The 27,744-nt window shown below is 43.1% G+C and overlaps 1 protein-coding gene across 7 annotated transcripts in view; it reads left to right on the top strand.

Annotated features, from left to right (window-relative positions):
* The window catches only part of LOC131109324 (myoferlin-like), a 35,532-nt gene that overhangs the window by 7,389 nt on the left and 399 nt on the right, over positions 1-27,744 (top strand). For 2 of the 7 annotated variants that reach the window (XM_058061218.1, XM_058061217.1), the window contains exons 2-54: positions 4,824-4,976; positions 8,545-8,600; positions 9,005-9,096; positions 12,047-12,155; positions 12,227-12,320; positions 12,398-12,555; positions 12,737-12,865; positions 12,940-13,002; positions 13,878-13,928; positions 14,002-14,032; positions 14,590-14,705; positions 14,797-14,923; positions 14,997-15,100; positions 15,453-15,521; positions 15,619-15,662; positions 16,233-16,315; positions 16,578-16,616; positions 16,934-17,058; positions 17,523-17,636; positions 17,714-17,891; positions 17,960-18,084; positions 18,161-18,270; positions 18,338-18,530; positions 18,595-18,750; positions 18,830-18,961; positions 19,042-19,205; positions 20,635-20,749; positions 20,835-20,937; positions 21,007-21,149; positions 21,229-21,399; positions 21,534-21,627; positions 21,694-21,771; positions 21,844-22,025; positions 22,092-22,250; positions 22,325-22,426; positions 22,491-22,652; positions 22,743-22,908; positions 22,976-23,052; positions 23,674-23,685; positions 23,753-23,851; positions 24,495-24,623; positions 24,703-24,858; positions 24,930-25,021; positions 25,090-25,260; positions 25,336-25,484; positions 25,549-25,688; positions 26,128-26,216; positions 26,284-26,379; positions 26,528-26,669; positions 26,756-26,855; positions 26,951-27,144; positions 27,301-27,410; positions 27,492-27,639. In XM_058061218.1, the coding sequence (XP_057917201.1) occupies positions 4,964-4,976; positions 8,545-8,600; positions 9,005-9,096; positions 12,047-12,155; positions 12,227-12,320; positions 12,398-12,555; positions 12,737-12,865; positions 12,940-13,002; positions 13,878-13,928; positions 14,002-14,032; positions 14,590-14,705; positions 14,797-14,923; positions 14,997-15,100; positions 15,453-15,521; positions 15,619-15,662; positions 16,233-16,315; positions 16,578-16,616; positions 16,934-17,058; positions 17,523-17,636; positions 17,714-17,891; positions 17,960-18,084; positions 18,161-18,270; positions 18,338-18,530; positions 18,595-18,750; positions 18,830-18,961; positions 19,042-19,205; positions 20,635-20,749; positions 20,835-20,937; positions 21,007-21,149; positions 21,229-21,399; positions 21,534-21,627; positions 21,694-21,771; positions 21,844-22,025; positions 22,092-22,250; positions 22,325-22,426; positions 22,491-22,652; positions 22,743-22,908; positions 22,976-23,052; positions 23,674-23,685; positions 23,753-23,851; positions 24,495-24,623; positions 24,703-24,858; positions 24,930-25,021; positions 25,090-25,260; positions 25,336-25,484; positions 25,549-25,688; positions 26,128-26,216; positions 26,284-26,379; positions 26,528-26,669; positions 26,756-26,855; positions 26,951-27,144; positions 27,301-27,410; positions 27,492-27,639 (6,054 nt within the window). In that variant the 5' untranslated portion in view covers positions 4,824-4,963. Of the gene's footprint in view, positions 1-4,823; positions 4,977-7,372; positions 7,475-7,815; positions 8,030-8,544; positions 8,601-9,004; positions 9,097-12,046; positions 12,156-12,226; positions 12,321-12,397; positions 12,556-12,736; positions 12,866-12,939; positions 13,003-13,877; positions 13,929-14,001; positions 14,033-14,589; positions 14,706-14,796; positions 14,924-14,996; positions 15,101-15,452; positions 15,522-15,618; positions 15,663-16,232; positions 16,316-16,577; positions 16,617-16,933; positions 17,059-17,522; positions 17,637-17,713; positions 17,892-17,959; positions 18,085-18,160; positions 18,271-18,337; positions 18,531-18,594; positions 18,751-18,829; positions 18,962-19,041; positions 19,206-20,634; positions 20,750-20,834; positions 20,938-21,006; positions 21,150-21,228; positions 21,400-21,533; positions 21,628-21,693; positions 21,772-21,843; positions 22,026-22,091; positions 22,251-22,324; positions 22,427-22,490; positions 22,653-22,742; positions 22,909-22,975; positions 23,053-23,673; positions 23,686-23,752; positions 23,852-24,494; positions 24,624-24,702; positions 24,859-24,929; positions 25,022-25,089; positions 25,261-25,335; positions 25,485-25,548; positions 25,689-26,127; positions 26,217-26,283; positions 26,380-26,527; positions 26,670-26,755; positions 26,856-26,950; positions 27,145-27,300; positions 27,411-27,491; positions 27,640-27,744 lie in introns of those variants that run through there. The other 5 variants (XM_058061219.1, XM_058061213.1, XM_058061216.1 and 2 more) reach the window with 5 other exon arrangements.

Raw genomic sequence — 27,744 nt, 5'->3', positions numbered from 1 at the left:
CACAACAGGAAGCAGGAAGTGAGTCTTAGGTGTCACACTTTTGTCCCAACCGTTCTCCATTTAATAACACCAAGTATCTCAATAATTGTCCATGTGTTCTACTTAATGTAGTATTATATGTATGACATTAGTCATACATATCCCGTTTACTGTCTGTGTCTCTGCATAGTCATTTTCCGAAGCTGTAAAAAAACAAACAAAAAAAAACCATGTTGTTGCACCACTTTATATAAGAAAACATGTCAAGAAAACACCACCTGGGCTCAGTCATAGTTCCCCTTTTCTTCTGTCCGGGTAATTGTGGAAACACATAACGTGTTGGTCCTCAGCTCCTTTTTTAAAGTGAGGCATTGAAGATCTCGCAACTAGGCATCTGCACAGTTGTTGTGGTATTTTGGAACATCTGTCATCTGTTTGGGTGTTTGCACGTCTGTGCGTGTGGGTGTGTGTGCATGTGTGGAGGAAAGCCACCACGTCATTTGTCTGGGAGTTGTTTTATTCTTCTTGCCGGAGAGAAAACAAACCCAGAAGGCCTTTGCAAGCTCAACGTTGAACCTGATCGGAGTGTGCGGATCTATGTCATAAACAAACATACATGCACAGAGTTTCCTAGAAATGTTTTAAGCTTTTGTACTAAAGAGACATTACGTGTTTTCTCTTATGACCTAAGTAAACAGTGTAGAAATATCACAAAATGTTCTTGCACACGCCCATTTTGTCAAAATATGATTTAAAGGTCCACTTTTTCCCACTGAATGGGGAAAAAAAAACGCAAAAACAAATTAAACTATGTGTTTCTTATTGCATACGTATGTGCACCGACAACACAAAGTAAAACGCTTGACAGACATCAATAATTGATGTGACTTCGGGGGCAAGAGTGCATTTGTCATGCCTGTTTGTATTCATCACTGTACTCCTCCTCTGCTGCAAAAACTCAAGCTGGTGCTTAAAATAACATATATTTAAGGGAAGCCTGGACGAGCGCGTTGCAAAATCATATAGAAGGAGAACAAACATGTGATATTCAACTCCACGTAATAAACATTTCCACTTGTAAAACTGTGAAATGATAAGATATAGTACATTTGAGTACTACTAGATGGAAAATATGATGACAAAATATGTTTTAAAGCTTTTAGAAGTAGAGTGGAAAGCCCCAGTGCTGGCGTTTTTGGGCGAATTATCGTCGGGTACCCATTAATTATATGTGAAATCTCAAATACGCATCAGTTTGTAATTTACACTCTTAAAGAGAGGGGAGATTTTTTTTTTGGCTAACTGAATGAAAATGGTCACGGAGAAACATCTTTTAGCCTCTTTTAGCCATCTAAATCCTCAAGGGATTTTTTTTTAAAAACAAAAAATAGGCTAGCTTATCACATTACACGCATTTCCAAAAGGTCTGCACAATTATTCACTTTTAAGAGGTAAAATTCACCTAAACCAGGAGCATCCTCAGTGCGGCCAAAGGGGCTATTTGCAGCGCTTAACTATTGGTGGTGGTTAACTACGTCTGTAGTCACAGCTGCCCTGGAGTACACTGACAGAAACGTGGCTGCCATTCACACAAGTTAGAATTATACCTTCATCATTAATAATACTGAGTGCTTTATAATTGTTTACAACTTATATTTATTTACTTACATACTTGGAGATTCTACTAACTTGGTAGCTTCATACATTTTATGAATACTTTATGAAGAAGTGCAGCATCCCCCATCAAAGCATTCCTGACGTTTCCAGTTTAGAAAAGACCTTTTTAAAGTCTTTTTAGAAGCCTGCAGGCGTCGGTCTAGACAATCTGGCAGCCCAGGCCACAAACTCACAGCGTGGTGGCAAGAACACAATTTAACAGCAACACTGATACAATAAAGTCGCTCGTTCAGACCAGCCACCCAATCCTTCCTATGAAATATGTGTATCCCGTCGATATGATTTTCACCTCCACATCAAACACACCTAAAATAAAACCGGTTCCTCTTCCTTCCTTCCATCTTGAGCCCATCTTTTTTTGTGGACAACCTCAGCCAAACAGTGGAAGTCTGCAGCCCGCAGCACCGAGCCAAAACAGAGGACCGTTGGCTTGGCACGGTCCTCCAGACTTGATAGAGCCTTTTATAGCCGTTTGTGCTGACCGCTGCTGGATGTGCTGAAGCCTAAACTTGCACAAATGCCAATTTTTTCATACGCTGAAAAATGCCAATCCATTTTCCAGGGCTTTGGTAAAAAAAAAAAAAATACACCCGTAGATATTGCTGATGAAATGATGTGTATACATTCCGCAGCATACACAGAAAGTTGAGGAGATGTCAGGGGTCACAGGGGTCAGACCAAAGCCTTGGGTCTTCTATGGGTTGCGTGTGCAAAACATCTGTTGTTGCACTAAAATGGTTGCCTTCAGGATACCATAGTTCCTGTTCAATTCGGCCCCATCGGGTGCAGCTTGCCACCTCATTCTTGGCCTCGCTGTCATTACCACAAAGTCTCTTTTCAGTATTTTGCAATAGTCAACAATAGATTTCACTTGCTTTTAGTTTTCTGGTACTTTTTAAAGTATGTGATATATCATGAGACTAATTTTGAACAGGTAGAGACATACCACAGGTATCGTTTTTCATGCAGTTTTGCAGGTTCATGTGAATGTTTTTGTGTGAACATAAAATATTTTTAAAAGAAATCAATCCTAACATGCACCCACAGAAGCTCCTCTGTCTGGGTGCCATGTATGTGTCGCAGTATGCAGCCAAACGTCTGCTCTCTTGTTTGTGGTCCCTTTAGTCCCTGAGCCAAACCCGAGTTTATGAACTTTAGTCAGACTTCAACTTCAGAAAAAAATAGTGAGAATGTTGGGAAGGTATTCTTGGCGTAGCTCTATCCAAGTGTTCATAAATGTGGGATTGTAGGGTTGTGGGTTTGATTCCCCATACTAGTTGTAATGATAAATAGCATTCCTAGCTTTTAGCAAGGCACCTGCTGGAAAACTGTTCTCATATTTGTGTGTAGTTACACCGTATCTGATACTGTCAGTCTTTGCAATCATCCGAATCCTCAGAATTTTGACTGTATAATTTGATATGTTCAACATCTGTTTGTCATTTTTAGCGTTTATGACTTGGTTTACGACTATGGTCATCCTTGGAACTTTCATACCACTCATGGCTCACCCTTTTAACCCTCAGTGAGCTCAGTGGAAATCGATATTTTGATTTGAGAATTTATTTTAGAGCATAAGGTGCTGGTATCGGAAGTATCAATATTTCAGTATCGATCTGGACATCACTAGAAAATAACAGTTTGGTTTTGGTATCTTTACTTTGGCAAGCAATACATACAGTGGCGTAAAAAAGTATTTGACCCCTTCCATGGCAACACAAAATGCAGTTTTTAAATGAAACATTTTGATGTTTGTGCCAACCACAGTTGTACTTTATTTACAGGCGATGCAATCAATTGTAATCTGATGCATATTCAAATGAAATAAAACCATTACCAAACATTTGATTATTAAGGGAGAAAACTCATCCAAGAGGTCGCAAAAGGCCCAACAACAACATCCAAAGAACTGCACGCCTCAGTTAAAGTCAGTGTTCATGACTCCACCATAAGAAAACGGCCTGCATGGCAGAGGTCCAAGACGAAAGTCACAAGAACATTAAGGCTCGACTCAATTTTGCCAGAAAATCTTGATGATCACCAATACCTTTTGGGAAAATACTTTTTGGAAGGTGTGTGACCCATGCCATCTGGTGTAAAAGTCACGTTGCAATTCATAAAAAGAACATCAATACAAACAGTAAAATATGGTGGTGGTAGTGTGATGGTCTGGGGCTGTTTTGCTTGCTGTGACAAATGAAACCATGAATTCTGCCATGAGTCTACTATAAAATCTTCATAAAATCTGAATGGCTGAAAAAAAGAACAAAATTACGGTCAAGTGGTTGGCATGCAGACCTCACAGCTAGGAGACCAGGGTTCAATTCCACCCTCTGCCATCTCTGTGTGGAGTTTGCATGTTCTCCCCGTGCATGCGTGGGTTTTCTCCGGGTACTCCGGTTTCCTCCCACATTCCAAAAACATGCTAGGTTAATTAGCCACTCCAAATTGTCCATAGGTATGAATGTGAGTGTGAATGGTTGTTTGTCTATATGTGCCCTGTGATTGGCTGGCCACCAGTCCAGGGTGTACCCCGCTAGTATCAGCACACGTTCACCCACCCAGCTGACTGGGTCCAAAGGACTGGCCTGAAAAAGAAACAACGCTAAAACTTGCATGCTAACCACTCATCCACCGTGCGGCAAATCATTTTATGTTTTTGTCTCGGAAGTCCAAGTACTTACTCAATGCTGCAAGTATTTTCTACAAATGACTACCTTTTCACATTTTTTATGTTGTTTTGTCGCAATCTTGTAGTATTTGTCTTTGCCAGAAAGAAAATACCTCATATGCCACAAGTGTGTACTGCTTCACTTGCACACATATACACACACATGCAGCAGACGCAGTGCACGAATCCCACACCACTAAACTTCTGGAAAGGGACATAGCTGTGGCCTTACAGGAATGATACCAGTTCATTTCACTGCTGTTTTTAAAGTCCATACAATCTATGTCAACACCAAATACTGTTTTTTCTCGCTTTACAGTTTACATTGTGCACTTTTTGGCATCCTTTTTGTGCCAACCACAGTTGTACTTTATTTACAGGATGGAACTTTTAGCAGCTTTATGAACTCTGTCAACTTCATTGATGCTGTAGAGGTGTAAATTTATTGTACTCATTCACAAATGTCGTCGTATTTTGTGTGTGTGTTACTCCACAGTCAAAGAGGCCTCCAGATGATGACCTCTCCATCATGGCTCACCGTGGCAACGACCCCCAGGGACGAGCACACAGCCAGAATCTCAGATTTGTGGCCAGAGCCGGGTATCCACGACATGTCACCTCTCAGAAATACGTCCTATGTCACACAAATGTAAGTATTAAAACTAAGAAGAAGCTTGCTTTTTGTGGGGGTTACAGTCCAGAACCACCAACTAATGACAAAAAATACCTGAGGAGTTAAAGTACACACTGGATCTTCCGTTGTACTTCATGTTTGGAGAGCAGACGGTGTAACACAAGAGCGGGAGGTGATAAAATATGCAGTCTTTGCCGTGTGTTTATGCTGGCTCGTACTCTACATCATTGGATTCAGTGTGTACAGAAGGTGGGCGTGGAACTACGCTTGGAAACTACACCAGACATATGAATGGCAGTAAAAATATACAAGAGGTCTGATTTAGCTGTTTTATGTTAGTGGCTGTAGTATTTTGTTGGCGATGCATTGAAGTGGCTATTGAATAATTAAGAAAAAAAACTGTTACTAAGTTTAAACACCTGCAATTCACATTGATTATATGCAACAAACTGCAAATCGCTGGTGTTTATTATGATGCTAATGCTAACAGAATACTGTGACATAATGCAATAGCATAATTTAGTCAGGGTTTGACTGCTGTTATGCTGGAAAATGTATAACAAAACACAAATAATGGTGAGCAAACGGGATGAAGTTGGTTTTGTACAGTGAAAGGGAAGCTTTTATTTGCTTTGTCAAACATCCACGTAACAGTTTCATGTTTCAGACCGAGAGCGTCACTTGAACTCCCTTCATGCGAATATTGACAAGGATAACGGCAAACTTTGCAGGCACAAAGTAAACATGTTGAAACTTTGACTGAGTCATTTCAATGACTAGAACAGCGGTCGCCAAGTTTTTATGTGCTCAAGCCAAGATCCCTGTTCTCGGCCCTGAACACAAGATCTACACCCCCCCCAACCAGGATATATACTGTATATCCGTGGTGCAGATAATTTATAATTTAATAATTTATAATGTAATACAATAATGAGCTATAAGGGAACTCACGACGAGCTTGGCACCCCATGAGAAATCGCATTACATTGCTAAGTTCATCACACAGCAACTTAACACTCAAAAAAGGTACACCAAAGAAGTATACAAGACAAGTACCAATACGACTTTAAAATGAAAAAAACATTAACCGTATTTTCCGGACTATAAGTCGCACTTTTTTTCATAGGTTGGCTGTTCCTGTGACTTATACTCCAGAGCGACTTATAAATGAAAAAACTGTTACATAAACACTGGACATCTTTTCTGTTCATATTTATTTTTTGTGTAGCTGAACAACCATTGTGTTAGCCTATCTTACACATAATTATGCATTTTTGGCCTTGTGCGACTTATACTCCGGAGCGACTTATATTCCAGAAAATACAGTATTTTAACTTCTTCCCCAGAATGCATTTCGTCCAGCAGAACACTTCATTGGCCTGAAAAAAACTGATTCAAGTTTAGAAGAGCAACTGACCCTCTAAGTTAGGTCAGGGTCACCTAAAGCAGTAGATCACCGTGACCTCAATCTGATCAGAGCTGTTCCCCTTGGTGAGCACAGTGCTGCTACTTTATTACTATTAGTACAGATACTACTACTTTGAACCTTTAAAGGCCAGTATGTTTATATAATACCAATATTTTTGTTTTAAAAGCACACACACACTGTTATCCAACATCAATATAGAGATACACACACTGTATATTGTAAGAAAACAATAATGGTTGTGCAATTTTGCTGCATGCTTTGAATGGGAATATTTATAACAAAGGATTGCAGTATTTTTTTATCATAACAAAAATGGCACTTACTTTCAATAAGACATTGTTGCATTCTCTGTCCACATAACCACGTTATGCTAATTCATTCAACACTGCCAAAATGACTTGGGGGAAAAAAACCTGACATTGTTATAATGTACAGGGTAGTGGCTCCCCCTAGTGTTGAAATAAGACAACACACCCCTCATTTGAAACCTGGGAGTTGGTGATGAGTGTCGATTGAAAGGAGAACTAGTGTTCCTCAAGTGTTCCTCCTTGTTGCCCCTGGAGACCATCACCAGTAACAATAAGTCATATTTGTGTGCATTGTGCACTGTAGTTCAAGATGCATGATTGTATTTTCACATTATGCAGGCTTTTCACACGAATGGAAGCACAATATGATTGCTGGACAGTGGAGGTGAAGATATGTAAATCAGTCATATTTGGGGAGGAGATGATGAAATACTGAAATAAATTACCTTTTCAAAGACACACTGTATCTACTATATGCTGTATATTCAGCCAAATTCCTACACTATTTTACAACCAAAAAACATTTTTGTTACATTTATTTATTACATTTTTTTGCAGGATAAAAGTGAATGTTGTTCTTTATTCTTTCAAAATATCTGGAAACAAAATGTGACTTTTAAACATGACACAAATTAAGAAATCAATTATGCACGCTGTCAGCCGCAGGCTCGTGTCAGTCACGTGACCAGCCAGGTGAACCCAGTTGCATCATTTTTACCTGCTTGGAGGAAAAAGGGGCCCTTGACACGATATTTGGCTTGACACGACAATGGAAGGTAAAATACGCTTTTTAAGACACTTTATCACATCCATAAGAAATTATGGATAATCAAGCATTTTTTGTGCTTCATCCGTTCCTCAGTAAGCCACTCGGGGGCGCCAAAGTAAAGTGTTTGATTTCACATTGAAGTTCTGCGGTTGATTTGTTGTTTTGTGGTGTACAAAGTACTCTTAATGGTTCATTTTAAAGCTTCCTAGCTGTGTATTTTCTGTATTTTCTAAATGTAACCTGGTGTCATATCCTCGCAGGATGGCAGCAGCTGCCCATTATGTAGCTTCCCACTCAGGATAATTACACCCCCGTGATCCGCCCTCATTTCCACTTCTCTATACACTGGTTGGAAATAAACCTTAGTCTCTGACTGACGCTTGTCTGAGGATGACGGCGTTCTTTTCTTTTATTTAGGAGTGAGAATTTCACTAATAATTAGCTTGTTGTTGTTGTTGTTTTAACTGGATCAGCATGTTGCGGGTTGTTGTGGAATCAGCTACTGGTTTGCCTAAAAAGAAGGTTGGAAGTCCTGATCCAATCACAACAGTACTTTTTAGGGGTAAGAGTCGTCGTTTATCAAAAGTGGTCTCTATTTTGTCTAAAATTAAAGTCTAATTTGATACTTATATCTGCAAAGATGTTTAAATTTAATATTTACTTCATCATTTTCTTTACATATTTTGTTTTTACATGGTTTTAAGAACTAAAATTTGATGAAAGTGATGAATGTCAGTTTGGGACCGGCACACAAATCCCTGAAGATTGTCCCAAGCATTCCCAGTTGGATTCCAAATAGGAAAAACAATGTAATATTGGAATGACACCTATTATAAATAGCTAAAAAAAAGTCAAATAATGAGGCACCAGAGGCAAAATAGCCTCATATGTCAGCCATGGCTTGCAGGTGTGGCAGCTTCTCTTCCTCTTCTTTGACCTCCCCTTATAAGGCAAAACAACTGCGGCTCACATTTTGCATTGGAAGCGTTGATGCAGGAAACATTTATACATATAATTACGCCTGGTAGCTTTCTGTTTTGTGCTGAAATTAGCATCACATGTCTATTTTCCTTGCAGATGAGAAGCAGAAAACAAAAGCTATCGACAGTGAAGTCAATCCTGTATGGAATGAGGTAGTGTAAATATGCAACATGGGCACCACATCCATTTCATATTATTGTGTCAAATCGATAAAATGACTGTGGGTGGTTGTATCATATAATGGAATACAATATCATGAAATTAAATGTATTTATGATGTTATCAATGGGAGTTATAACATGTATCGCAAAGTCCATCCATTTTCTATGCCGTGGCCATGCTGGAGCCTATCACAGCTGTCTTTGGCCGAGACTTGGCGTACACCCTGGACTGGTGTCGTACTTTGCACATGCATACTTTAGAATCAGGGTTACTTCTGTTTTTTGCACATTTTTAAGAGACTTGGTACAATTAAGAATATACGGTATCTGCCTCTACTGGACAAAACAGTAGGTTCTGTACCGGCTACCTATGTGCCCTTCATGTTGTCTTGCAGGTGCTTGAGTTTAACCTGAACGGAGCACCTCTGGAAGCCAACTCCCACCTCGATGTCATTGTGAAAGACTCTGAGACCTTTGGGAAAGATAAGTAAGTTGTGTAAACCCACCACCAAAACCTACCTGTGTAAGAGGAGGGACATTGTGACAAAACATTTATTTCATGTCTCGGAAATCCTTATCAACTAACTCAAAGAATACAGCTCAAATCCCAAGCTAAGATAAGCAGAAAATAATGATGTTGTGTATTAATTGTGCTGCCGGCTGCCTCTGCCCCCTCACACCCTGCTTGCCATGCCGGGACTTGCTGGCCTGTGTGGGATGACTGAGCCTGATTGGGCAACAATGGTTGCATGAATTGCTATCTGTGTTCCCTCAGTCAGCGAGGACAGGGCAGCTTCTCTCTTGTTCGATCATGTCTCAGCGATACTGTGCTGATGTAAGATGTGTACTTTTCTACAAAACAACTCCGAGTTTGAGTTCAAAATGCAGAATCGCATATGGAACTCATTCAGAGCAACCACAAAAATGTTTCCTCACTAATTACTGCCATCCACATTTTTTTTGACTTGGATCAGAACTTCTCAACAATGTTTCATTCCTCTATACCTTCCATGTGCTTCGCTGAACTAAAAATTCCCCATGTTCCTACGACGGTCACAACTGAGGGAGGAGCTTTTCCAACCGTCTGGGTCCAACATATGAGTCCACGTTGAGCAAAGTTTTCCACTGGCTTGTCTGACACACTCCCTAAAGAGCACAGGACTTTTTTCTCTCTCTTGAGTAGGTTTCCAGATTGTGTTTTTGGGCTTAGATTGCTATGACGACCAGGAAAGGGGAGGGTACCAATGAGTGTCCTCATGACTGATTAGATTATTCAATTGGAAGCATCGCCACGCTGATCCCATCATCTGATTTATCAGATTCTTACAGTCACCTTAGATTAGCAGTCTGAACTACGTAGATCATCTCTACTAGATTCCAAGGGGATTTGAAATGATTGATGAATGAATGATCTATTCTTTTGACAATGGTAGGGTTCTTGAACATAAACAGAACAGAAGCATCATGCATTTTGGATATACTGTATAAAAACCAAAGGCTAAATGACCCGATCTTTCATTGACAACACGATGTAGTCGCTTGGGGTTTGGCCCAGGGTTTTCAAACTGTGATGGCCCTGATTCAGATGCTTGAGTGAACGTCAGTGTTAATGGTTGCTTGAAGAGCGGAACGTCTCATACACTTTAGACTAAAGTCTTGGGTTGCTACGTGTTTGACACCTTATGCTAAGAGTCCACTGGGCCGGTGCCAGTTGGTGCCAGTTGGAGCCAGTTCAGGCAAACAACAGTTGGAGCCAGTTTGTTGCCATGTTGCCGTGATTCGCCGCCACAGCGAGCCACTACGTGCCAATCACATAATCTTTGGCGCAAACTGACTCCAACTGGCGCCAACCCTGTGGACTCCTAGCATCATTTGGCGCGACTTGGCTCGCACCATTACATTCCAGTGGATTCCAATAGGCGGATTATTTGTGACATTTGATTCCACTTGCATCAAGCAATTGGCGCAATGAAGATTTTAAACAGTTTGAAATTTTCTTGCCGCCGTTACGGGCCACCACGAGCCAGTTGGGAGGCAGTTTAAGCCACTGCACGCCACTAGGCACCTTATTGGTGACACTAGGTGCCACAGCAAATTGCATTGGCGCGAATTGGCGCCGGCCCAGTGGAGTCTTAGCATTAGTTCCCCCTTAATTCTTCATATTTTGGACTTTTGCATGCATCCGACTTGGTTTGGCCCTGAGTGTTCTCAAACCCATAAAACACCTTTGAGATTAACGACTGCTGTGGTGTTCTTCTGGATGAATGGACATGTTATTTTCCGTCCCTGTAAGTGTATATCGGTGTTTAATTGTGACTATAGATCTACATTCTACGTACAAAGTCAAACACGCAGTCAAGTAGTCTGAGATAGTTTATTACGAGCATTCCCGAGTGTGGTTTACTTGGGAAATATCTAATTTCGATATACTTACTTGAGATCATCAGACCGGTGTCATTTCTTACTTGGATTAGCACAACAGTACTACATTGTGATGGTATTTTCTAAGAGCAACAGAGAATTTGAATTAGAAATGAGGAATTAGTTTAGCCTTTAGCACCTTAGCAAAACGAAATCTTGACTTTCTGCGGAAAAGTTGTTCACCGCTGTTGTGAGTCTATTGGTGCATTTTTGGATACTGTCACATCTGCGCAAACATACCAGGCCTGTCGAGTCACTGGACGACGCACAAGGCAGTCCCCCCTCTTGATGATGCGTTCAGAGTCCTGCCAAAACAATAACATTCTGTCCTCCCCAGTCCAGCTAGTCTTGCTATTTGTTTGGCCGCATAAAATGGCAGCTGTCTAAATCACTCTTGTAGGGAATGTGGACGTTATCTTCTAGTTTGCATGGTGTGTTGTCATTGGCAACCCAACTCTTTGTGCAATTTAATTGTCCCTGATATGAATCCCTGCTCCGGACAGAATTATTGCTGTAATTGTTTTCTTAAACCTTACACACCCAAACACATTCCAGCACTTTTTAAATGAAGTTTTAATTCATGAGGTGTCTTAGACTGTTAATAGATGACATCGCAGATGAAGTATTAACAACGTTCTACCAACTCCAAGTGAATTTTAAGTTGCATGGTTTATTATGTATTGTTGTAACGTCTTCTCCCAGGATTGTTAAAATAACCAGTTAGCTTCTGTTTCAGCTGCATGTTGGCTTCCAGAGTTCACGTTGTTTGCCTGAATAGGTAGGGCTTGTTAGCTCTGGGTGGTGACCTTCTTTGTGCCCCTTTTTTTTGTTAATATGACGTCTGTGAGCACACATAACTGCTCTTTATGACTTTGGGGCCCAGACATTAACTACTAATATGTCGGCTGGCGTCACTGGCGGCCGGCTTGAGTTGACTTTATCGAGGAAATCAGCACTGATGTGTTGCAGAGAAGCAAATATGTATTTCTGTTGCTGACTGTTGGTTTTGTTGGTAGATTCCTTGGCTCAACAAGAATTCCGTTGAGAGATCTTGCCTCAGGTCAACTTAGATCCCTGCCATCCAAAAATGTTTCTCTGGTTAATGAGAGTGGCCACAGTATTGGTGTAAGTACTTTTTGTACATGTATTATAGGTTTATTAAAGCTACACAAAACATATTGATCATTTCCTTCCAGGCCACCATAAACCTTGTCATTGGTTATGATCCTCCAGCCAATGCTATGCTAAATTCCAACGAATCCCACGATGGCGATTCCACGGTGGATTCTGGTATGTAGATTTCAATTGTAACCTGCCAGCAGCCAAGTGTATTTAACCGATGGCCATCTTCTCTTCATGTTACTCAGGTGGAGGTGGAGAACAAGGTGACCAGGTGGCACCTGATGGGGCTCTTAGTGGTTCTGTTAGGGGCCCCTCGTCTCCGGGCTATTCCTCGAGCCTCCGTCAGCGGGTTGCAAGGGCACAGAATCGACACCGGCTTGTCAACAAACCTCAGGACTTTCAAGTAAAATCCATTAAAAAATGATATTTTTAAAATATTCTTATTTGGTTGTGTGTGGAGCGTCTGAAGATTTACTGGCTCGTGAATGATCTGTGTACTGCCGGTCACGTGTTCTTCCACAGCTCCGTGCCGTGTTCAGTCCAACTTACTCATTCACACGGGCTACTCGTGTCATGTCTTTCAGATCCGCGTCCGGCTCATAGAGGCCCGTCAGTTGCCTGGCAACAACATTAAGCCAGTGGTGAAGGTCCAAGTGTGCGGCCAGACCCACAGGACACGGATCAAGAGGGGAAACAACCCCTTCTTTGATGAGGTGATCAAAACTTTTGTTTGTCTTTCCTCCTCACATGATGTCGGCATTGTTTCACTCTTTTATCTTTTCAACAGATGTTCTTCTATAACGTCCACATGCTTCCATCAGACCTTTTTGAACAAAATATCAGCTTCCGGGTATGTATAATTCCGGTTGCCTGGCAACAAAAACTGGTCCACCACAATCACAAGCAGAATGAAGAAAGAGACGTTAAATGAGGATTTGATATTACATTGTGCCTCTAACGTAAATATGAGTTCCCAATTAGAAATGGGACCAGATGAAAGTGCAGGAAGCTGTAGCTCCAATAAGGCAAGATCTAAGAGGCCTGTGAACACAGATTGGAAAGGTACAATCACAGAATAATAGCCTCTGGAACAGGGGTCTCAAACTCAATTTACTTGGGGGCCAGTGGAGCTCGGGTCTGGGTGAGACTGGGCAGATTAAAATGAACAAAGCATTATTAGAGCCCTGTAGACATGACAAAACACGACTATAGTCACATTTATACTCTTTTTATTTACAACATATTGCGCAACTGCAGGGTCTTGAGACACATGCTAACTCGCAAACTAGAGAGCTAGCGACCTAAACGGTAGCCTTCGAGTTATTTCCTTTAAACTCAAATAGCCAAAAACTTACCACTTCCACACGGATAGGGAGGATAACTATTAACAGTTATTTAACCTTTAACATGAACATTAATCAAACGTAATAATTTTTTCTGGGTACATGATACCATACAGCATCCACATCAAACTTACACGGGTTGCACTAACATTAAACTTTCATATCAAGGCGGGGGCCTCAAACTAGTGTCCTGCGGGCCACATTTGGCCCGCGGGCCGCGTGTTTGAGACCCCTGCTCTAGAATAACCATAACCAACTACAATGCGTAACCGATGCAAGTTATTGGCATATTAATTTACCATTACCTTTACTGGTGTGCTTCTTATAAGTCACTTCTTGTGTTGGTTTTCCAAGTTGTGAACTGTTTATTTTCCTTCTCCAGGTGTATAATTCCTACTCCCTCAGAGCCGACAGTCTCATGGGAGAATTTAAGGTACCGTTTGTCCATCTATGTTTTGATGCAACGTTAGCAATCAGACTCATCTCTCCTGGTTTTCTCCTCACAGCTTGACGTTGGCTATGTGTATGATGAAATAGGTAAGCTTGTGAAAATGCTATCATAGACACTTAGAGGGGACCTATTTTTACCACTTTTCTGACCTATAAATGTTAGAATGTTTTATTATCGTGTTATAGATAATAGATAATGAGGTTTCGTTCATTTGGAAGTGAGCCCTGAAAGAAGCTTGGTTTCATAGCGTTTTCTCTAACATCACTCTCGAGAAGTCACCGCTTCCATCCAGCCGATGACTTCCTCATATGGGTGTGCCCGGGTACAAACTGTACAAGCTGAGTGACACCAATCACAGCGGAGTGATAAATTTAATAAATTAAAACAGATTTTGGAAATCCAATGAAATATAACTGGAATAGGTGCAGATTCTGGAAGATCTAGAAAGCTTTACACATGTATAGCTGCTCTATAGGAGTCCACAACTCAATACCAATTACAATAGGTCTCATTTAAGTACAAATAGATCCCAAAAGGTACCTAATGTTTCCAGAAAGAGAGTAGTATCATTGTGGTAAAATGAAACCCAAGGTGCCGGATGATGCTGTGTAATTTCGGAATTCTGTATTGGTCCCCCCTGCAGGCCACTGTGTTATGAGGAAGTGGCTGCTCCTAAATGACCCCGATGACTCCAGCTCTGGGGCGAAAGGGTACCTGAAAGTCAGCCTCTTTGTGGTGGGGATCGGGGATGAGCCACCGGTAAGAAACGCCTCTCGGAAGTTTCAAGGCCTCTTGTAAATTTTTCCATCTCTTGTGTAAATACGATGTTCTCCACCCCATCGTAACACAGGCGGAGAAGAGGGAGTCCGATGACGACCAGGATGATATCGAAAGCAACTTGTTGCTTCCAGCTGGTGTCACGCTACGATGGGCTACGCTGTCACTGAAAGTGTTTAGAGCTGAAGACATTCCCCAGAGTAAGACACGCTTCCGAATCCAGAAAGTATCATGATGAATCCCCACTTCAAAAATTGGGACTTGTAATTTTAGTGGATGACGCATTCGTCCAGTCGCTGAAGGAGGTTTTTGGAGCAGATGAAAACAAGAAGAACCTGGTGGATCCTTTCATTGAGGCTTGCTTCGCCGGCAAAAAGGTTCCTATTACATACATACAGTACATAATTCCCGTAATTCCCATAATTGCCTGAATGGTGTGAAACTCCACCATGTCACATTTGCAATACTTTTGTTTACAATTAAGTCATTAATGCTGGCTGAGCAGTTTGCCCCTTACCGCTATTCCAACATTGGTTCTGTTGCTACTGCATTATGCAATATATTTTTCATAAATGACTTCCTGGTTTCTACAGTTTCCTTTCCTTTGAATCATTATTAATGTTAAAGAATGAAGTTGTTACCAATTATAATTTGCCTTTTAGGTCATTTTTGCAGTACATAATCTACCATGAGTGGATAAAACGTATGATTTCTCGTGTGTGTCTGCAGCTGCGTACTCAAATCATCGAGAAGAATGCCAACCCCGAGTGGAACCAAGTGTTGAATCTCCAAGTCAAGGTGATTCATCTTATGACTTCATTGCAGTCACCTTGCACCAAAGTAACAAACGCCTCGACAAAATGTTTCAAGTGTTCCTTGTTTTTTTCTGTTCTAGTTCCCTTCCATGTGTGAACGTGTTAAACTGACCGTTTTTGATTGGTAAGTCACATTTCATGGTAAAATATATTATGGAGGGAAAAAAAGCTAAATTGTGTACACACTGGAACGTGGCCAGCTTTTGTGTGGGGGGGGGGGGTGAGTGCGCTCTCCATCACCAGCCATATGAGAATTATGTGGCCTGTGAGTCAGACTGCGCTGGCCCCTCCCTTCCCCACAATAACAAACGCTGGGATCCTGTTGGCACTGTCTTCCTGCTAGTTTTCATCACGATGTACTTCTGCACGAACAATACCTCTGATAAGGAAAGGGGGGGGGGAAGGCGGGGAATAGGTGCATGAGGAAGTGTTGACTTGAAATACTTGATTTGCTGTTAAACTTCCTGAATTTTCGGATAATATTTACACACGAACAAGAAGTGGCTGTTTTTCTCTCGCATACGTACGCACTCTCTGGCCACATTATAGACCTGCACAATTCAAAAGCTGTATCACAAATGTGGACGCATGGGACTTGTAATGCATTGTGGGATGTGCACGTGATATTGCAGTTGTGATGTGAATGAGTGCGCTGAGCCCTAAGTTAAAGAATGTGAATTATGTGTGACTGCAGGGACCGTGTGACTGGGAATGATGCTGTCGGCACCACATACCTGAACCTGGCTAAAATAGCATCCTCTGGGGGTGAGATAGAAGGTATATGCCACAGCAAAAACGAAGACATGTGGTCCTCGGGTTATGAAAGAGTTGCATTCCTAAACTAATAAATTGAGTGTAAGTGCATTTTATGCATCAAAATTGTTTTTTTTCTGTTTTTTTTTTAATTGAAGAGAATTCATAACCACAATATGTCATAATATTTAACATCGTAAACCGAGAACCACCTGTACTGGATTTTCATCTCTTCTGTACTGACTACTAAATAGTGCCTTAATTTGTCATGTCTCTCCTGGTATAGAGGAACATGCTGGAAATGGGGAAATGTCGTCATTTGAAGGTTCATCTGCGCTCTGTGTTGCATGCACGCCATGAAGTATAAATATTATCTTGCATTCTGCCAATTCTACGTTGCATCTAAGGTTGTGTGTGTGTGTGTGTGTGTGTGTGCTCCGTTTTGCATTACTTCTGATTGCCGTGTCACTCGTGAATGTTTTTAAATCATTGCTGTGTCTTCCACTCGCTTGGAATGTGTCCTCCAACCACCGCTGCCTGATGAAGAGCTGCACAACATACTAACAAGGACGCTTTCAGTCGCGCTGAATGAATTCCAAGTCTAAGTTGTGTTTTTTTTTTTTTTTTTTTTTTTGCATGTAGCTGAGACCGGAGAGTCGGAGGTTGGTTTCCTGCCGGTCTTTGGACCCTGTTACATCAACCTCTATGGCAGCCCCCGTGAGTTCACTGGACTGCCAGACCCTTATGAAGACCTCAATTATGGGAAGGTAATAGTGAGAAACTGTTTTCAAAAGATGCGGGCGGCACGGTGGTCTAGGGGTTAGCGCACAGACCTCACAGCTAGGAGACCAGGGTTCAATCCCACCCTCTCTGTGTGGAGTTTGCATGTTCTCCCCGTGCATGCGTGGGTTTTCTCCGGGTACTCCGGTTTCCTCCCACATTCCAAAAACATGCTAGGTTAATTGGCGACTCCAAATTGTCCATAGGTATGAATGTGAGTGTGAATGGTTGTTTGTCTATATGTGCCCTGTGATTGGCTGGCGGCCAGTCCAGGGTGTACCCCGCCTTACGCCCGAAGACAGCTGGGATAGGCTCCAGCACCCCCCGCGACCCTCGTGAGGAAAAAGCGGTAGAAAATGAATGAATGAATGACACTATGCTGTCCACTCAGTATCGCCTACCCACTGGTGTAGCTCACTCAGGTATTCATTTACATGTGTTGTTTGACCAGGGGGAAGGAGTGTCCTACAGAGGTAGGATGCTGGTCGAGATGTCCACAAAGCTGGAGGGCAAAGTTGATAAAACGGTAGACAGCATCCCGAGTGATGACATCCTGGTGACACAGGTAAAAAAATGCTTTCAGCGAGTCTTCAACAGTGGGTGTAAATGATGTCATCATCTTCATTCTTCATTATCCTCCAGAAGTACCAGAGGAGAAGGAAATACTGTCTCTGCGCAGTTTTCCACAGCGCCTCCATGATACAGGAACCGGGAGAACCAATCCAGTTTGAGGTCAGCATCGGTAACTATGGCAACAAACTGGACACCACTTGCAAACCACTGGCCTCCACCACTCAGTATAGCTGCGCTGTGTTTGATGGTGAGTTGGCCACGATGTTGACTGGTTGATAGACCGGGGTGCTGTTTATAAATGGGTTATGATTGTAGGTAATCACTATTATTACCTGCCGTGGGCGGGCACCAAGCCTGTGGTCGTGGTCACCTCATTTTGGGAGGATATCAGCCACCGCATGGACACGATCAATATAATCCTCTACATCTGTCACCGCTTGGTAATGATGCATTTTCTTAAAAAAAAAAAACTTTTCATTTGAATGTCAGCTGACCAATTGTATGTCCTTGTTGCAGCAAACTAACCTGGAGATCTTTAAAACTGCTATCTCAGCTAAAGCACCTGACAACCAGCTTACTGCTGTTTGGGTGAAGTTACTCACTCAGCTGATTGAAGACTTAGAAAAGTAAGTGACAGATATTTTTTGAAATTAATCATTTTGCGTACAGTACATGGATCTTTCTTTATTACAGTTTCCCAACACCTGAGCTGGAGGGCCGCTCCAACCTGACATCGCTGGACATCCAGCTGAAGAAGCTGCGGGACAGCGGCTTGAATGGCGTCAAGGAGGCAGCCAGACGCATGAGAGAGGAGGCACGAGACATTGCTGACACTTTGGTGGACATTGAGTCGTGGGCAGACAAGCTGAGGATGCTTGCCGAAGAGGTGAAAATGATGCTTCGTTGTCGGTTAAAAGCTTCACTACATTGTCGTCTTTTTTTTTCTCCAGCCCCAGAACAGCATGCCGGACGTCATCATCTGGATGCTGCGGGGCGAAAAGAGGGTGGCTTACAGCCGCATACCGGCCCACCGGATCCTCTACTCCACATACAGCGAACAGGCCTGTGGGCAACACTGTGGAAAAACCCAAACTATCTTTTTAAAGGTATAGATGGAGTCAAATGACTACACTGCTAGAGAAGCTTGTTCTCCATGTCTAATGATCCATGCGGTGTTCCTCTCAGTACCCCATGGACAAGAACAGAGGCTTGAAGGTGCCTGTTGAAATAAGAGTCAACATGTGGCTGGGTCTGGCTGCTCATGAGAAGAAGTTCAACTCCTTCTCTGAGGGAACTTTCAGCGTGTTTGCAGAGCTGGTACGTTGGCCCAAATGATATACGTATAATATTCCTATGGATCCACTTTAAACTGAGTCCCGGTGTACTTTGTTTTGCAGTATGAGAACCAAGCCAGTGTGTTCGGAAAGTGGGGAACCACAGGATTGGTGGGACGCCATAAATTCTCCGATGTAACAGGCAAACTGAAACTGAAAAGGGAATACTTCATGCCCCCTCGAGGATGGGAGTGGGAGTCTGACTGGTTTATTGACCCGGAGAAAGCGTGAGTATAGTAACTGCGGACGACTCAACTCAATTGGCATTTGCCCTCCCCCAATGGAGGTTACTGGTATTAAAGTCCTCTCGGGTTGCTTATTTATAACACTTTTCTCGGCCGTGCAGCGGAAGCGAGGCTGTCGCTCGTGTTTACATTCCTCTCATGCCACAGACCGTGACTTAATGAGAAAATACCAGGTCCTAAATGTGGGCGAGGGGGGTTTTTAACCCCTCTCTGAACACCCCACCCTTTCTTCACATATTTACAGAAGAACATGTATATTTGCATCGCCGTTACCTTTTTTTTTTCAGCAAATAACCCTCAAGCTGTAACAGAAGACTACTACTACTACTACTACTACTACTACTACTACTACGTACTGTAATGGTAATGGTAATGGTTTAATTTTATTTGATAACACATAATCAGTTCCCAGTTCCACATGTCCAAAAGGAGTAGAAAGAAGCAAAGCTTATTAAATCCTACCCCTCCATCTGGTACTTTTACAATCAGTAACTGTCACATTTGTTCACTTCCTGCTTTCCAATTATTTTTTTCCTATAATTTTTAAAAAAAAAAAATTTTATTTTTTTTTGTCACGTACCAAAGTAGGAGGTGATACGACCATGCAATGACATAATGGTTACCATAGTAACTATCAATATAGTGATATATATAGCACATCATGACTGGTTCAAGACTCTTCATCCTTGTATTTAGCAAACATCAACTGCTTGTATTGTTTCTTGAATTGGCTCATCGTTGTGCATTGTTTGATTTCCTTACTCAATCCATCCCATAGTTTGATTCCACATACATGATAAGTAAATCTACAATACTAGTAAACATCAAAAGGGATGAAAGCAGGTATAAATTGGATTGGTTGTGAAGCTTGTGAAGCGTTTTAGAGATAAGATCCGCACGAATGCCATATCAAAGATCCCCCATTTATCGCCCACTTTTAATGCAGTTCGGCGCAGGATCGGATATATCGATAGTCCGCTTATATCGATATTTTTTCCGACTCCCGAGAATATCGATATAACGAGACTTTACTGTACTGAAATGCTATGGCTTTTTAACGTAGTCCTAGCATAGAAGTGTTTCAAATGTACTTCTTCCCTGAGATCATATTTCTCCTCTCTTGTAGAGAAGTATTGGATGACATTTTTAGCTAATTGGTTTTTTTTTTTTAGCCTTATGCATTATTTTAGCTGTATTTACATGTTTGATTGCTTTTCTTGTGTGGCATCCTTTCAAAATCCACTCACAGTTTTTAGTTCTTTTTAGTTTAGTTCTTCCTCTGGCTGCTTGATTTTCAATATACCAACATTAGCCATTGTTGCTGTGCTGTGTCGTCACTCACATGTCGGCATGCTCATCGACACAAAATATCCGACTACCCTAGTCGCTAACTGAACTTTTTGTGTTGAAGTCTCTTAACAGAGGCGGATGCGGGACACACAGAATTCATGGATGAGGTTTTCCAAAATGAGACCCGCTTCCCCGGAGGAGAGTGGAAGGCTGCCTCCGAGCCCTTCACTGATGTGGTAGGAAGAATACGCTGGAATGTAAATACACCGGGAAGCTTTAAAGAGCACACATAAATTATGCAGCATGTGTTTTGTCTCCCAGAATGGAGAAAAGAGTCGCAATCCAGGAGAATTTGATTGTCCTCCTGGTTGGACCTGGGAGGATGAGTGGACGGTCGACGACAACAGAGCGGTAGATGATCAAGGTAGTCGGAGCTTCGGAGAGGCAACTTTGCTCTAATGAAGTTAAAGTTAAAAAAGTGTGTTTTCCACAGGTTGGGAATATGGCGTGACCATTCCTCCAGATGACAAACCTCGGTCCTGGGCCCCCGCAGAGAAGGTGTACCATGTCCACCGCAGGAGAAGGGTTGTTCGACCTCGCAGGAGAGCAGCACTTCCTGCAGGTGCAACCGTGGAGGTCAGCATCTCGTCGATCTCTATCCTTCTCTATCTATCTAGCTTTCAAGAAAAATGATAAAACTTGGTGTCCTACACAGAGACGGGACCAAGGGGATCCAGAGGGATGGGAATTCTCCTCGCTGATTGGCTGGAAGTTCCACCGCAAGGAGCGATCATCAGATACGTTTCGTCGGAGGCGGTGGAGGAGAAAGATGGCACCGGAAGACCGCTTAGGAGCATCTGCCATCTTCAACCTGGAGGGTGCACTTGTGGGTAGAAATATATTTGATTTTATATCATTACGTACGTCATTACACATCTTCGTTAAATACAGGAAGCTACGATATGAACCAAAGTATTAATATTGACTTATGTATTAAAGGTGTGTTGATTTACTTTGCAGGGTGTTGATACAGAGGAGAAAGAGAGAAGCTCCGTGGGCGATGTCACCAAGATGTTTGGTGCCAACACACCCACTGTGTCCTGCTCCTTTGACAGTGAGTAAGGGCTATATTAGTGTAGATATAAATATAGACGATATCATGTTCATACTTTCTCCCCAGGGTCATATATGTATCACCTGCGTGTTTACATCTATCAAGCACGGAATCTGACATCTATGGACAAAGACAGTTTTTCTGGTATGAGTGGTAAAAACTTCTCGCCGGACTTCAGAATCAGAATACGGAAGCTTTTTTTTTCTTCCTCCACAGATCCCTACGCCCACGTCTCCTTCTTGCATTTAAGTAAGACGACAGAGAAGCTGCAAGCAACTCTCAACCCAACATGGGACCAAACGTTGATTTTTAACAATGTGGAGATTTACGGAGACCCACAGGCTCTTTCTCAGCACCCCCCAAACGTTGTCATGGAGTTCTATGACCATGACCAAGTGGTAAAGCAAAAATACACTTTAGAAAATGTCAGAAAATGTTGCATATACGAGATCATGTCTGTTCAGGGCAAGGACGAGCTGCTGGGTCGCAGTGTTTGCGTTCCACTGGTGAAGTTAAACCCCGGCATGGATCAGACGCCTAAACTGCTGTGGCACCCCATCATGCAGAGGGGGCGTGTGGAAGGGGAGGCGCTGGTGGCTGCTGAGCTTATCCTCAAAGACAAGGTTTGCATCCAAAGAAATCTTCTCTCTATGGAAGGACCGTTTTAAATGCTACCGTATCGCTTTCATTTCTACAGTCAGGAGAGTCAGATCTCCCCTTGGTTCCCCCAAAGCGGGCAGAGAACCTCTACATGGTTCCGCAGGGCATCCGGCCTGTTGTGCAGCTCACCGCGGTGGAGGTAATGTTGCCAGCGTCACAACCTTTTGCACAACGTTTTCCGATGTTACTTGTGTTGTGTGCAGATTCTAGCATGGGGTCTGAGGAACATGAAGCCTTACCAGTTGGCAACCGTGTCCTCACCCAGCCTCGTGGTGGAGTGCGGGGGGCAGAGGGTAGAATCTGCGGTCATCAGGAACATGAAGAAGAGCCCCAACTTCCCCAGCTCCGTTCTCTTCATCAAAGTGGTAATTTTCCATGTATACTCTGTATGTGCACGATAAAATGGTTCCATCTCGGTTCGTTCTGGGCTTTCGTCTCCACTTCTTCTCGTTTAGCTTCTACCAAAGGATGAGATGTACACGCCTCCCATTGTGCTGAAGGTGATTGATCACCGCCCATTTGGCAGGAAACCCGTAGTGGGCCAGTGCACCATCACATCTCTGGAGCGGTTCCGCTGTGACCCTTACATCATCACAGCAGAGGGAGCCATGTCTTCCAAAAGTAAGGACACTGAATAACCGGCCTTTGATTGGCCGCCGTGGGAGAAGCTCATGTTGTCTTTCTGCAGTGGCCCTCATGGCCGCATCTCCTTCCAAACACGTCTCCATCAACATGGAAGAAACCAGACCACTACTGGAAGCTCAGGTAAGCGTCATCGGTCTAAAAGTGCAAACGACAATCTTTTGACTAAAATGTTCATAATTTGACTTATGAAGTCAAATATGACAAATGGTGTCACTCTGGCTTGCAGTTCATGTGCAGCATGTCCGATGCTGTCAACAAAATGACTTCCCCTACGTCTTCCTTTGTATGTAGACTATGGTTACCGCTTATTGCTGTCGCTCTTTCTCACAGCTGGGCACTGCCACTGAAACATAACATCCACCACAGCTGTATAAGACTGCCACAATGCCGTTCATGTATGCAGGAAATGCCAGATTGTTGCAATAATCGGCACATTTTACGTTAACACCGCTTTTCACTGCAGGGCGCAACAAATCCTGAAGTACAATCTCTGATACATTTGTATCACACGCACAGCCAGAAATAAGTTTTAGGAACTTATTTAAAGAAGTTATTATATTTACAAAACATGGGGCTACCAGGCGTTGTGATACAAATGTGCTCTACTAGGCCCCCTAGTGGCTGGGGACCCTCATTAAAAAGCCAATAGGATTTTTAATATTATGATGATGAAACTGATTTTAATTTTCTCCTTTTCTTCTGGTTTCATTTGTGTTTACATTACACGGCCCGTCTGCACAGCTTGTAGAGAAGGTAAGGGTAAAGAATTATAGTAAGTAGTTGTAGTGATAGGAAATAACGCCGCCATTGTACTTGACAGGAAAAGCAAACTGTGGACTGGTGGAGTAAATTCTACGCTTCAGTGGGAGACCAAGAGAGAAGTGGACCTTATCTCAAGAAAGGATATGACACACTCAAAGTAAGATATTCATTCGCGGGGACGCTGGAGCCTATCCCAGCTGTCTTGGGGGGCGAGAGGCGGGGTACACGTTGGACTGGTGGCCAGCCAATCACAGGGCACATATAGACAAACAACCATTCACACTCACATTCGTACCTATGGACAATTTGGAGTGGCTAATTAACCTAGCATGTTTTTGGAATGTGGGAGGAAACCGGAGTACCCGGAGAAAACCCACGCACGCACGGGGAGAACATGCAAACTCCACACAGAGATGTCTGAGGGTGGAATTGGACTCGGGTCTCCTAGCTTTGAGCCCTGCGTGCTAACTACTCGTCCGCCCTGCAGCCTTTTAAGCGATGACTTACACAAAATAAACATAGTTAAGACAAATTAGGACAAATGTTTACTTACAGTTTGCTCTTCTGACTCTTCCGCACGACCAAGCGACTCCAATCACTTCTGCTTGATGCTCAAGCCCCCCCCCCGTGCAGCCCAAGATAGTCTTCATCATATTTATTGTCATAAATGGCTGCAATAAATGAAATATTCAGTCATTAGCAACACCTGTTTTGGCGCCCTACAAACAATAACAAAGATTGATTCTACAGACCATAATAATGACCTAATAATGTCACTCAATTCCGGATTGTATTTTCAGGTGTACAACTGCGAACTGGAGAATGTCCCAGAATTCAAAGGGCTGACGGACTTCTGCAGCACCTTCAAACTGCAGCGTGGCAAGAACGAGGACGGTGACGACGACCCCACTGTGGTTGGCGAGTTCAAGGTACCCGGACACCAATGAGACCAGATTCTTCAATAACCGCACCCCAATTGACCATTGTGCATGTGTCATGTGTCTGCAGGGCTCATTCAAAGTGTACCCCCTCCCTGATGACCCGGGTGTCACCTCTCCCCCTCGGCAATTCCGGGAGCTGCCCGATAGCGGGCCTCAGGAGTGTCTGGTCAGGATTTATGTGGTTCAAGGCATCGATCTTCAGCCAAAAGATAATAACGGCAGAGTGAGGATGATTAATACTTTGCAGTAATAAAGACTCTAATCATTTTTCTAATGCGGTACCTTTTTCTCTAGTGTGATCCGTACATGAAGATATCACTGGGAAAGAACACGATTGATGACCGGGATCATTACCTCCCCAATACCACCAACCCTGTGTTTGGAAGGTACCTGATCCAAATGATCCAAAAGGCAGAATATCCGACAACGTTCACTTTTTTTTCCCCCGTTTCAGGATGTTTGAAATGACAGGCTTCCTGCCCCAAGACAAGGACCTGAAAATCTCTGTGTACGACCATGACCTTCTGAGTCGTGACGAGAAAGTCGGGGAGACGGTGATTGACCTGGAGAACCGCTTCCTGTCACGATACAACTCCTATTGCGGCCTGCCGCAAACCTACTGCATGTAAGTATTCCAAAAAGTTTAAAAAAAAAAAAAAAATCCCCGGAGTTTATATTCTTGTCTTGTTTTCTGCGACAGCTCTGGAATCAACCAGTGGCGTGACCAGCTGAAGCCATCTGAGATCTTGGAGAACCTGGCTCGTCTGAAAGGACTATCCAAACCCAGGACCGAGGACAACGGCAATTCTCTCACCTTCAACGGCAGAGAATACACGCTGGCTCCGTTTGGTGAGGTCATGACTTGGAATCCGTGAACCCGCAGGACGACACTTTATTTTCTTCCTCGTTTCAGAGGACAAGGACGAGATCCACCAGCACTTGGGTCCGCCCCGGGAGCGTCTCTGTCTGCATGTCCTCCGTACACAGGGACTGGTGCCTGAGCACGTGGAGACCAGGACCCTTTATAGCAGCTTTCAGCCTAACTTGTCCCAGGTGTGAAGTCCGGACCCTCGTACACGCTCACCTGTCCCCGTTTCCTTTGACATTATTCATTCATTCATTTTCTACCGCTTTTCCTCACGAGGGTCGCGGGGGTGCTGGAGCCCCCGCTGTCTTCGGGCAGAAGGCGGGGTACACCCTGGACTGGTCGCCAGCCAGCCAATCACAGGGCACATATAGACAAACAACCATTCACACTCACATTCATACCTATGGACAATTGGAGTGGCCAATTAACCTAGCATGTTTTTGGAATGTGGGAGGAAACCGGAGTACCCGGAGAAAACCCACGCATGCACGGGGAGAACATGCAAACTCCACACAGAGATGCCCGAGGGTGGGATTGAACCCTGGTCTCCTAGCTGTGAGGTCTGCGCGCTAAACCACCTAGACCACCGTGCCGCTCCTTTGACATTATTTATTGCTTTAATAGGGAAGACTTCAACTGTGGGTGGATGTGTTTCCAAAAAGCATGGGTGTACCCGGGCCCCCCTTTGACATCACACCACGCAAGCCTAAGAAGTAAGTGTCCGTGAATGACTTCCTCATTTTGGCTTCACCACCAATGTGGACTTTTTTTCTCTGTCAGGCATTTCCTGCGTGCTGTCATCTGGAACACGACGGATGTCACTCTGGATGAGACGAGCATCACCGGAGAGCACATGAGCGACATTTACGTTAAAGGGTACAAATGGAAAATTCAACCTGTGATACTTTGCTGATGGTTAGGTTAGCAGAAGGGTCAAATCCGATGAAAGCTAACATGACGAATCCCAGTAAATATGATCTTCAAGTTGTAATTGTAATTGTTACATGATGTTCATATACTCCAGATGGATGCCGGGCATGGAGGAGGACAAGCAGAGGACGGACGTCCACTATCGGTCTTTAGATGGCGATGGCAACTTCAACTGGAGGTTTGTCTTTGACTTTGACTACCTGCCCGCTGAACAACTCTGCCTCGTCTCAAAGAAGGTGAGTTTGCATGACTTTATTATTTATTATACTATAGTATATATACTGTCATATATGGAAGAAAAATGGCCATGTGCTACTCAAAGGAACACTTTTGGAGTCTGGACAAAACAGAGTTCAGGATCCCCCCCAAACTGATTGTCCAGATATGGGACAATGACAAATTCTCCCTTGATGATTATCTTGGTAAGACATTTCTACTATTACAATTATTATAATTTCCGCTTATAGTCTGGAATTTTACGGTCGTTATTATTTTCATGTCGTTGCTGTGATTCCAGGAACGCTGGAGTTGGATTTGCACAACTTGGTTCCCCCTGCAAAGACCCCAGAGAAGTGTTCTTTGTCCATGATGGACAATGTGGAAGTGGAAGCTCCACAGAAGATGGAAGCTGCCAAGTCTCTGTTTGCACAGCAGTCAGTGAGGGGCTGGTGGCCCTGTGCTATCGAGCGGCATGGAAAGAAGGACCTGGGGGTGAATATGGACATTTTGTCCCCCTCATAAATAATGTCGTTTTATTGAACATAGTACAGTATGTACAGTATCTCAAAGAATTGAGAGAATTTGCAATATATTCTACAGTCTTAGTTGCTTCTCTATATATATTATACTATATTATACATTCCATAGGGTAAAGTGGAGATGACTTTGGAAATTGTAAGCGAAGTCGACGTGGATGAGAAACCTGCAGGAAAGGGCAGGGATGAGCCCAACATGAACCCTAAACTGGACCCTCCAAAGTAAGGGCCCACTAAACAGACCTTATTTGCCAAACTAGTCAATTCCATGCAGTCCATACACATCTTCTCCATGCCCAACAGGCGCCCGGAAACATCTTTCTTTTGGTTCACCAACCCATGTAAGACCATGAAGTTCATTGTCTGGCGACGGTTCAGGTGCCTCTTCATTGGACTCCTCATTCTCGTCATTGTGCTCCTCTTCCTTGCCATCCTGTTGTACTCTCTACCGGTAGGTGTCATTTGCGCAGAGTAATTCTCTCTATAATATTTGACATTTTCCTTGGCAGCTTTATGCTTGATGTTCAATGTATTAATTTTTGTTTGACTTTTTGCA

The sequence above is a fragment of the Doryrhamphus excisus genome, chromosome 22, assembly GCF_030265055.1.
Source record: "Doryrhamphus excisus isolate RoL2022-K1 chromosome 22, RoL_Dexc_1.0, whole genome shotgun sequence".
Taxonomy (NCBI): domain Eukaryota; kingdom Metazoa; phylum Chordata; class Actinopteri; order Syngnathiformes; family Syngnathidae; genus Doryrhamphus; species Doryrhamphus excisus.
Note: the sequence above shows the minus strand (reverse complement) of the source record. Positions and strands in the feature narration are given on the sequence as shown.